Below are 10,008 nucleotides of genomic sequence, written 5' to 3' on the forward strand. Positions count from 1 at the left end.
CAGTGGTTGAGAGTCCGCCTGCCGTTGCAGGGGACGCGGGTTTGTGCCCCGGTCCGGGAGGATCCCACATGCCGCGGAGCGGCTGGACCCGTGAGCCATGGCCGCTGAGCCTGCGCATCCGGAGCCTGTACTCCGCAACGGGAGAGGCCGCAGCAGTGAGAGGCCTACGTACCGCAAAAAAAAAAAAAAGAAAGAAAACATCTGACAATCCCTGCACTTAGAGCAAAAATTGGTCAGTTATTGGGTTTTCTTGGGAAGGTGGCAGTCTGGCAAAACTAACTTATGAAAATTCCGTGGGATGTCCATTCATTTGCTGTAACGTGCAACGTGTGTTTCAGTCTGTATGGTTGAGGTTGAACTTTCGGGGGCCACAGGCCGTCAGTCATGATCTCGGAGACCCACACCACGCATCGTCTCCCCACCCCCATCCACCAACCAATAGCAATGAAACCCAGCGCCGGTGGCAAAACCTAACCTTTATTTAACTTCTTCTTCTTTTTTTTTTTTTTTTGTGGTACACGGGCGTCTCACTGCTGTGGCCTCTCCCGTTGCGGAGCACAGGCTCCGGACGCGCAGGCTCAGCGGCCATGGCTCACGGGCGTCGCCGCTCCACGGCATGTGGGATCTTCCCGGACCTGGGCACGAACCCGTGTCTCCTGCATCGGCAGGCGGACCCTCAACCACTGCGCCACCAGGGAAGCCCCTAACTTCTTTTGTCATGAACAAGCTAAAACTTTTTTTGAAGGATTTAATAAACCAATCTTTCTATTTTTCTTAATTAAAAAATTAGAAAAAGTTTTAAAAATTGCTAAATAAAGTCACCATTTCATCCAGGGCCTGGCCCCATAACTACATTTGGGGGAAGAGCAGCCGCGGGGGGCAGGGTGGGGAGTCCAGGCAGCAGAGCTTGGAGCTTGTAGGGTTCCCTGAGCCTCGGGTGTCGGGGTCCAGCCCCCTTGGTCATCCCCCCGGCAGGTCGGAAGTGAGCCGAGCCCGCGGAGGTGACACAAACATGGGGATGACCTGCAGTCTCACTGTCACTTCCATACCCTGCGCTTCTGTCAAAAAGGATGATTAGAGCTACTCCCAACAGGTCTTACAGTTTCCTCGGACCCGTGATTCGGGAGTGTGAGCTTAGCTGGCTATTACCCGCCTGAGCCCCGTGGGGAGGGGCCTCCTGCGGAGAAGCCCACTGGTGCTTCCCCCACCTCGTGCCGTTGTGTGCAGACGGCACCGGCCAGGCGCCAGGGAGCAGGTGTCCCCAGAGCCCACTCAGCCCAGGTACCTTGGAGGTCCTCCAACTTCAGACGGAAGCTGTGGCCCCGCCTGTCGCTGCATCTCCGGCCTGGAGGTCAGGCGGTCCGTCCGCCTCGTGTGTCTACCCCGGGCCTCTCTCCTTTCACGGCTCCGTTGATATCCGCCCCCTCCTGCCGTGCCGTCGGCTCCGACGCCGGCCGCGTCCACGTTGACACTGATTCTTGCTGAGCGCCCACTGTGTGCCCAGGACAGAGACCAGGGCACTGCGCGTCTTGGGCCTCGTGCCCCCAGACACCCGAGAGAGGCTGTCCTCTCTAGAACGTGCTCACTCCACTCGGGGCCTGAGATGGGCAGGGCTGGTGCCCACTTCCCGGAGGAGGGAGGGGAGGGGCGTGGTCATCGGGGCGCGACGCAGGCTCCCACGAGAGGGAGGCCTGTGTGACCGGAGGGGAGGGAGGGCAGCCGGGTCCGGGGGGCAGAGATTCACAGAAAGGAAGCTCTCTTCCCTAGGGGCTGAGGGGTACCTGCACCCCGACATCTAAGCGCTCCTGCCGTGCCTCTGGGGACACCCCAGACTCTCAGCTCCAAGCCTCAGCACCTGCAAGTACACGAGGGCTGAGGCCACAGCTGGCTGTGGTGGCCCCTGGTGACCAGCGCTAGGCACGCTGTGGTACCCAGGAAAGCTGCTAGGAGGTTCCGATCACAGGAGACACGTGTTGTCTTTTCTTTTTCTTGTGTCTATGCGAGATGACGGTAGTTCACTGAGCTTATCGTGCTCGTCCTGTCACAGTATACGCAAGTCACACCGTCACGCTGCGCATCTGAAGTCTGTGCAGGGGCTTACGCCAGTTATGTCTCCATTAAACTGGGAAGAAAAGAAGAAAAGGCCTCCTGCCCAGGCCGGTGCAGCCGGGGCGTAGGGCTCGCCCACCGGGGTGTGGCCACATTCAGCTCCGTTTCCAGCGCCCTTTACAGGAGCGCCCCACGCGGCGAGGGTGGGCGTGGACCCCCGGGGACACGGCGGAGAGGAGGGAGTGAGGGGAAGCTTGGAGCCCTCAGCGCACGCCGGCACACGCCGGCACACGCCTGCACACGCCGGCACACGCCTGCACACGCTCTGACCTGGACTGGAGCGCAGAGGCGACGCAAGCCCAGCTCCACTGCCCCCGCCCCGCCCGTGGGCCCCCCACGCCAAGCGTGTTCCCCTCCAGGAGAAGCGCTCCCGAGAGGGTTCCAGAGCGTCCAGGTTTCCCTGTGGTTTGAGGGCTTCTTGCTCGCTTCAGCGCTAGGAGGGAGTTCAACCCTCTCTGAGGGGGCAGGTGAAGCAGGCCTTGTGGTCTGGACGACGCACCCGGGGGGCCTGTTGCTCCAGGCTGGGAGTGAGGCCCCCGATTCCCCTGGGCACCTGCCACGTTCTCTCTGCTCTCCCCGCCCGTCCAGAGGGCCCCCTCCCAGGACACCCCAGCCCCTGGCCTTCGCGTCCCCGTCACCCCCTCTCTCTGTCTCTGTGTCCCCGGGGTCTCCCTGGTCACACCCCCTCCTGGCAAATCAAACATGATGCTCTTGGCTGGGTGTTTGTGGGGTCCTGACAGACTTTTGGGGGGCCGACAGAGGAGCCACGTCAGGGTTTTCTGGGGGGAGGGGCTTCAGGAAACAGCTCTCGGGGGGCTGGGCCAGCCTCAGTGCTTCGGCCACACCCCCTGCGGCTTTGGGCTCTGCGTGTCCCCACAGCCCCGGGCTAGCCACTGTCCCGTCTCCTCCGTGACACCAGCATGGAGGTGCTTGTCTTTGGCAGTGGGGCAATCGAGGCAGGGGAGCGGGGCTTGAGCTGGTGGACAGCCCCGCTGCCCGGGGGTTGGTGATGCCCCAGCTGTAGCCACCTGCCATAAGGTTGGGCGCTGGCCACGGGTGGGGTCTGGATTCAAGGAGGAGATCGGGAGTCCCTCTTCCGTCTAGAGTCACTCAGCATTGGTCCGTCTGTCCCACAGACACGTACTGAGCCCCTCTTACGAGCAGACGCCATGCGAAGTGTTGTGGGCACAGTGCCAACAAGAAAGGCAGGCCTGGCCCGCTCAGGAGCGGACACGTGTGCACACGCGCGTGCACACACACACACACACACTGACGCTAAACATAAAAGCATATAAACAGGAGAGAGACGAAGTGCTCAGCCTCTGGTGTGGGCGGCCTTGTCCCAGCCCACGGGCACCCTGGGAGGGTCTGAAGGAGTCCTCACAACAGCCCCTCATTCCCCACCGGGTCTGCCCCACTCGGGACCCTGGCGGGTGTGCTCCGCACTGCAGACACTGGAAACGGGGGCATCGGGTCCAGGAAAACCCAGCGTTTCCTCTGTGTCTGTAACTCACCTGGAAAACCAGTTCTGCTTCTGGCTGTAGGGGCCACGTGGCAAGAGCTGTGGGGTTCTGGAGGCCCCCATGCCCAGCCCTTCCAACCCCAGCCTGACCCGGGCTAGACGTGCAGTCATCTCCGCTTGGGTGAAGCCTGGCGGGGGGCCTGGAGGTGCAGCCGCCCAGCAATGCTGGGGGGGCGGTCATGTCACTGTTACCAGCCGTTAGGGCCCGGCCTGGGCCACACTTCTCAAACGAACCACACACAGGGATGCCCGCGGAGACAGTCTGACCGCCAGGGGCTCTCGAGGGAGAGAGGCGGGGTGGGGTCCGGGCAGGCCCAGGTGGCTGTGTGCTTGCAGGGGGGCGACAGTGGATGGAGGGCGAGAGGCCGCGAGGGAACAGCCAGCAGAAAACAGCTGTTGCTGGAATCCACCTGGAACCTTCCGACCCGCCTGTCCTGTAGCTACAGGCGGACGAGGGAGGGGCCTCTTGGTTTGCTGGGAGCCGTGGTTTGCAGCATGTTTTCCTCCATCCTGGGAGGCAGAAGCTCCGCTTGGCCTCCATAGTCCCGAGGCCAGGAGAAGCAGGGGTTCCTCCTCTTGCGAGGTCCGTAGAAATCCCCAACCTGAATTCTTTCACGAATTGCTTTTTCCCTTGGAGCACCTGGAGCGTTAATTGCGCTGCAGCATAAGCTTGCCTGTGTTGGTCGTCTGCGGGGCGCTTGGGCCCTTCTGTTCCGGCTGGCTGCTGGCCGCCAGTACCTTTGCTGGCCGCCTGCCCCATCACTCAGGTGGCTCTCCCTGGCCACTGCAGCCCACCTAAGCCTCAGAATTCCAAGTGGGGCCTGTTCACGGCACTGATTATTAGGCAAGATCATCTTGACCTAAAATACCAGTTATATTTTTATGTGTTTAGTTCTCTCCCCGGATCGATGACAAATACTTTGAAGGTGCAAGTCTCAGCGAGTGAACCACGTGTGTTCCAAGGGTCCAAGCCGAGGCCTGGCTTAGCGTGAGAGCTCCGGGTGGATTTATTGACCACCTGAGTCGCTGATAGATCCGGATGCACTATTAGTAAAGCAGATCGTCTCCGCCCACTGGAAAAGCTGAAATCTCACAGGGCGACTCTCAAGCCTTGGCCTTTGCCCTGTCATCGTAGCCCATCTGATACTGCTGGAAGCTGCGCCAGCACCGACCCTCATAATGGACAGTGGGGGCTGGAACGGTCTCTCGAGGGGCCTGATGTTCAGAGCGATGGTTGTGCGGGTCTAGGGACTGGGAAGACGGTCCAGCCCGGCCTAGGAGTCAGCCGAGAGGAGCGGTGGGCACTGGAGGAGCCTGATGGTGGGGTGGGGTCCTCCAGTGGGAGGACGGATCAGTCTGCAGGAAACGTGCGATCAGGGTGTCCGAGAATAGAGAAATGTGGGGCAGACATGAGCTGGCCGCTGTAGGGCCAGCCCAGATGGCTTTTCACTTCTGGCATTCAATTCCCTTTCCTCCCCCGAAACGTGACAAAGAAAATCCATTTCTGGGCCCGCAATCCTGGGAAATCACCTGAGGACCTTAAGTAGCGCCCTCAGAGGCACGGGATGGGACCGGCCACGTGGCCGAGGAGAGCTGAACAGGGCTCGGCGCTGGGACTGCCCTCCTGACAAGCAGTTCATCAGGCAGCGTCCTCGCGCCCCTGCCGGGTGGGGGGGGGTCGCTCACGACCAGGGGGAGTTGGTTATTTCCTCACCCCTCCCGAGGCATCGTCCTCACCATCACTAGAGGGATAATAATAACATAGACCGATTTCCATGAATACTTAGGGCAGAATGTAATTTGTTATAATAGACGGAAAGGCACACGAATGTGTCACGTCCGTGTTTTTCAAGTTCTCGAAAGCATTCCTCTCGCCCGTGTCGCTTCTGAAGTAATTTCAGCCCTCTTGCTGTTTCCACTTTGCGGGGAATTCTTCTGCAGCTTGTGCCACAGTCAATATCCAAACGTGGGGTGGATGTTTCCCAGTTCTAACAACTTACCCCAGAACGGACTTCGCGAAGCAAGCCCCCCGCCCCGCAGATGACTGCCTGCGCTCCCCGCTGGGGCTCGAGGGGCCCGGGTGCCTCCCCACCTCTTTCCCCTCCTCCACTCACGCTGCCCATGATCTGTCATGGCAGGGACGGGGAGCCTTTGCGGCCTGCCAGGCAGCTACCACAGACTCTGCACAGTCTGCCCCTCTGGGGATGAAGGATGCTGTACTGAGTCCGACCTCGGGGCCCACTGGCTTTTTGGTTGCAGTCAGCATCCTGGGTCCAGGCCTTTGAGGCAGAGCCCCTGGCCAGACTGGCGTGCTCCCCGCTGGCCTGACCCTGCCTTGCCGAGTTCCAGCAGGCGTCGCTGGACCCCGGTTACTGTGCGCCCACCCTTTCTACAGCAAAGAAGGAGCCCAAACCGCCAGCGTGGAGGCGGCAAGGACACAGCGCGTGTCCCCTGCCCTGGTCACGCCCAGGTTCTCTGTCAGTCCAGGTCTCCAAGCCTCGAGGTCTCAGCCACCTCCTCTTTGACCCAGGTCTTTCCCACTCTGGTGGCCTTCCCGCACGGGCGCCAGCATGGTCAGGGCAGACAGCGAGGCGGCCGGGCCCAGCAGGTGGACACTCCCCGGGCACGACTGTCCTCGGGGTTTGCCGTCATCCTCCCCTCCTGGTGTTTCACCCAAGCCCACCGCCCGCCTTGGGTGACCACGGAATTCCAGAGGCTCCAGTTTCCTTCTGAGACATTCCACTCGACAGGACAACTCGGTCTTGTGTGGATGTTATGTTTTGTGCTTCACATGTGTTTAGCTCCTTCTTAAGGTTCTGAAGGGTCCTGTAGAGTCAGGGAGAAATGAGATCAGGGTGTCCGCAGAGGCTTTGTGGAGATCTTTCAGCTGCTCTTAAAAGATGGGCAGCATTTAGATAACAAGAAACCAGGACAGAGGGTTTCAGGTGGAAGGGCACGCAGAGCTCACTGGACCACAGGAGCAAAGCTTTAAGGTGCCTCAGACACACATCCCGTGGCCCTCCAGTGCTCACCTGGTGAAGGTTGAACCCGTGACACAAATGATGCCCCCCACCTGACAAGCCATGACGACGGCCCCATCGGATGGAGAGAAATAGAGGACGGAGAGATTAAACTTCCTGGGCGGCCCTTGTTTATCGCCGTCAGATCAATATTCCATAAACATGGGGGTCCTCACGTCATGGTCCTCCTGCAAAGAGGCTGTGGCTCCCGCTGCCCACGGCATGAGACCCGCGTTTCTGAGCGCATCACCCAAAGGCCAAGCAGGTCCGTCCACTCCCTGCCACTGCCCACTGGCTGGGCCACATCGTGCCCCCTTCCCGGGTCCAGCTGAACCCCAGGCTCCTCCCCGAAGACTTGGTGACACCACAGCCTCCTTCTCACCCTCTTGTGAAATGTAGATTTTCCTTGGGGCCGTTAATTACGCCTGGGCTCAGGAGATGTGTTCTAGTGAGAAGGTTTGTTTAGACCATCTCACCTTGGGTTACAGTTTCAGGTTATTCAGGGACAATTTTGTTCACCCTGGGCCCTCAGCCTGAAGCCCCCTGCTTCCTCCTTTCCTTCAAACCAGGTTTCTCGTGCTTCGGAAACGCGGCTCAGAGCTCCCTTCTCTCAGGAGCTGCAGCCGTTCACCGGCTCCCACCGGGGCCGTCCAGAGCGCTGACTTCCTCTGGCTTCTCGCCTGCTGGCGCCTTGGGGGTGACAGTGTGGGACTTCTCCCGAGCTCAGTGGTCCTTGTGTCCTGGGAGACGGCTCCCGCGGGGAGGCCCGTCCGCGCACAACGGGGATGGGAGTCAGGAGCCCGCTGCTAACCTGGACAAGCCCAGACAGACGCCGCCCTCCAAGCTCCCGTTCTCTGCCTGATGAACGATTAGCTGGGCTGCTTGTCCCACAGATCCACTGGGGCAACATGCTCGTTAACCCAACTTTGGATAAGCTCTGTCCGCTTCCCGGGCCCCCGGACTTTGGGCCACCCCTAGCCCAGGCCAGCACGGGCCCTTCCTGAAGAGTGTCTCCTGGAAACCAGGCTGGACCCAGGCGAAGCATCCTCTGCTCTGCCTCCCACGTGGCCGTCCCTTTCCAAGGGGGACTCTCCTTCCCGAGTCTGGACTTACCCTCCTCTGCCAGGTGGGTGGAAGCATGGGGACGTGGGTGGAGGGGTCCCCTCCCCGCTCCTCCCATAGCTCCTCCGGGGGGTTGGGGGACCACACTGAGCACTACACCCCACTGCACCTCCCGGGAGCATCAGGAGTGAAACACCCTGACATGCAGGCCACGTGCTTTCACATCACCAGCCTCCCAACTCTGCTGATCTGTTCGCCCGGGTGAACGCGTTCTGGGAACAACTAAAGGGAGAGCCGGTGTAATACCAACGTTGGAGGGGAGGCGCGGCCCTCTCTAGGTCCCCAGGCACCTCCATCCTGGAGAAGCAGGGGGTCATAGGGCGGTGGCCTGGAGAGCCTGCCCCAAGGGAGCCAGCGATGTGGAGGGATGCTCTGAACTGAGGAGATGTGCATCTGTGTGCCGTGGCTGCGTTTCTCTGTGTTTCTCTCTTCCAGGGCCCCACTGACCATCTCTTCTGTCACATCGTCTTCAAATAGTTCCGTCTTTCTTCCCCCTCGAGCTGCCGTCTGCCAGGCCTGACGGGGAGCCGCTCCGGGCGGCTGACGAGGCAGGCAGCGTTTTCACCTTCTAAGGCCGAGCAGAGGCGGAAGGCTCTATTTATAATTTGGGGGATTTTTGAAATCATAAAACTCTTTCATTAGAAAATGCCTCAAGCCTTCAGACACGGCAATCAAACACAGCAAAATCCGGCGTCGTTTAAGAAGGACCTGTGCTTTTAAAAAAAACATTATCAAAGAGCTGAAGTCTATACTCTGTAATAACCGATATGGGGAAAGAATCTGAAAAAGAATAAATACATTATATGTATAACTAAATCACTTTGCTGTACACCTGAAACTAACACAACATTGTAAATCAACTGTTCTCCAATATAAATTTTAAAAAATTTTTTTAAAAGAGCTTAAGTCTAAACGATGTTCGTTGAAGGAGTGCGTTGACCACATTGATGACTAAGAGGTGCAAACGTTCTTATCAATAGGAAACACGAGAACGTTTCATCACTGTGGATTAGTTAATGCCCTAATGTCAGAGTCCTCCTTGAGGTGATACTGTTTTTTGACACTAGTTTATACATGGGTTTTAATACCTCTATAAGCAACAATTTACAAATCAACCAGACATCTACTCTATGGGACGATTCAGGATTTCTGCCTTTGAAATCCCCTCGGGAGACTTGAGAATCCAGTTTGTTGTGTCTTTCTTTAAGACTTGAAATAAACTAACATGGAGCTGAAACATGCTAAGGTTAATCTGCAGCTTCTTTTGCAAGATGGGTTTTTATGTTCTACTCACAGGCATCTCCGCTTTGCTTCTTAAATCTGTAAATATAGTCCAAAGTTTCAAGTAGAACAGTTCCAATCTTTGTTGCTTAAGAGGTCACACACTTCCGTGAAGCTGGTGGGTACCCGCTGTGTCCTTGTGGGTCCCTGGGGAGAAGAATGCGTCTCGTGGACACAGGAACACTCCCCACGGTGCCTCGGCCACGTTTAGCTCCAGGGTAACATTTGCGGTCGAGCAGTCTGGTATCATAAGAGCTCAAGAAACTCTTGCAGTGGGCGTGGGGACAGGCCGGTGATGAAGGAAGTATTCCAAGCTGCTTGCAACCCAAATGCAGGACTCTCCAAAGCAGACAAGATCAACACGTGGATTTGATGGGTACTTGATGTTTTAATAGCATGCCTGAAAAATCAGCGCCAGAAAGTATGATATCTGAAAGAGTACAAACGCAGCATAGATTGCCATCGTCATGAACATGTATAACAAAGTAATGAGTAATCCATCACATTAAAAAGGACCTGCTTCCACGTCCTATTACGTGAAATTATTCCATGAGTCGGCCCAAGGACTCTGCAGCCCAGTGTCCCCCTAGCTGGTGTGTTACCTCCAGCCTCTCAGGGCTGCTGGACACTCAGAATGTGGCAGGTCCACGCCAAGACATGCTTAGGGGCCTCTGAAGACTTAGTAAAAGAATGTAAAGCATATCATTGAGGATTTTTAAATGTTGATTATATGCTGAAACGCAATATTTTGGATGGTTAGGTTAAAAATATATCGTATTAAAATTAATTGCCCCTGTTCCCTTTTTACTTTCACAGGTGTGGCTCCTGGGAAGTACACAAGCCATGTGTGGTCGTGTTGATAGCGCCTCTTCTCTTCCTCCTGGGCAGCGTTGATCTAGAATATAGGTAAGTGAACGGATGTCAGTACACGGCATATTGTAGGTGGTTGTCCCA

The 10,008-nt window shown here is 57.5% G+C and overlaps 1 protein-coding gene across 4 annotated transcripts in view; it reads left to right on the top strand.

The window, feature by feature from the left end:
• LOC132597841 (uncharacterized) overlaps positions 1 to 10,008 on the top strand; it is a 76,121-nt gene that overhangs the window by 54,384 nt on the left and 11,729 nt on the right. For all 4 annotated transcript variants that reach the window (XR_009565228.1, XM_060305059.1, XM_060305058.1 and 1 more), the window contains exon 2: positions 9,871 to 9,960. Coding sequence is in view for 3 of the 4 variants with exons in the window: in XM_060305059.1 (XP_060161042.1) it covers positions 9,871 to 9,960 (90 nt within the window). In the remaining variant the exon portion in view is untranslated. The remainder of the gene's footprint in view (positions 1 to 9,870; positions 9,961 to 10,008) is intronic.

The sequence above is a fragment of the Globicephala melas genome, chromosome 9 (assembly GCF_963455315.2).
Source record: "Globicephala melas chromosome 9, mGloMel1.2, whole genome shotgun sequence".
Taxonomy (NCBI): domain Eukaryota; kingdom Metazoa; phylum Chordata; class Mammalia; order Artiodactyla; family Delphinidae; genus Globicephala; species Globicephala melas.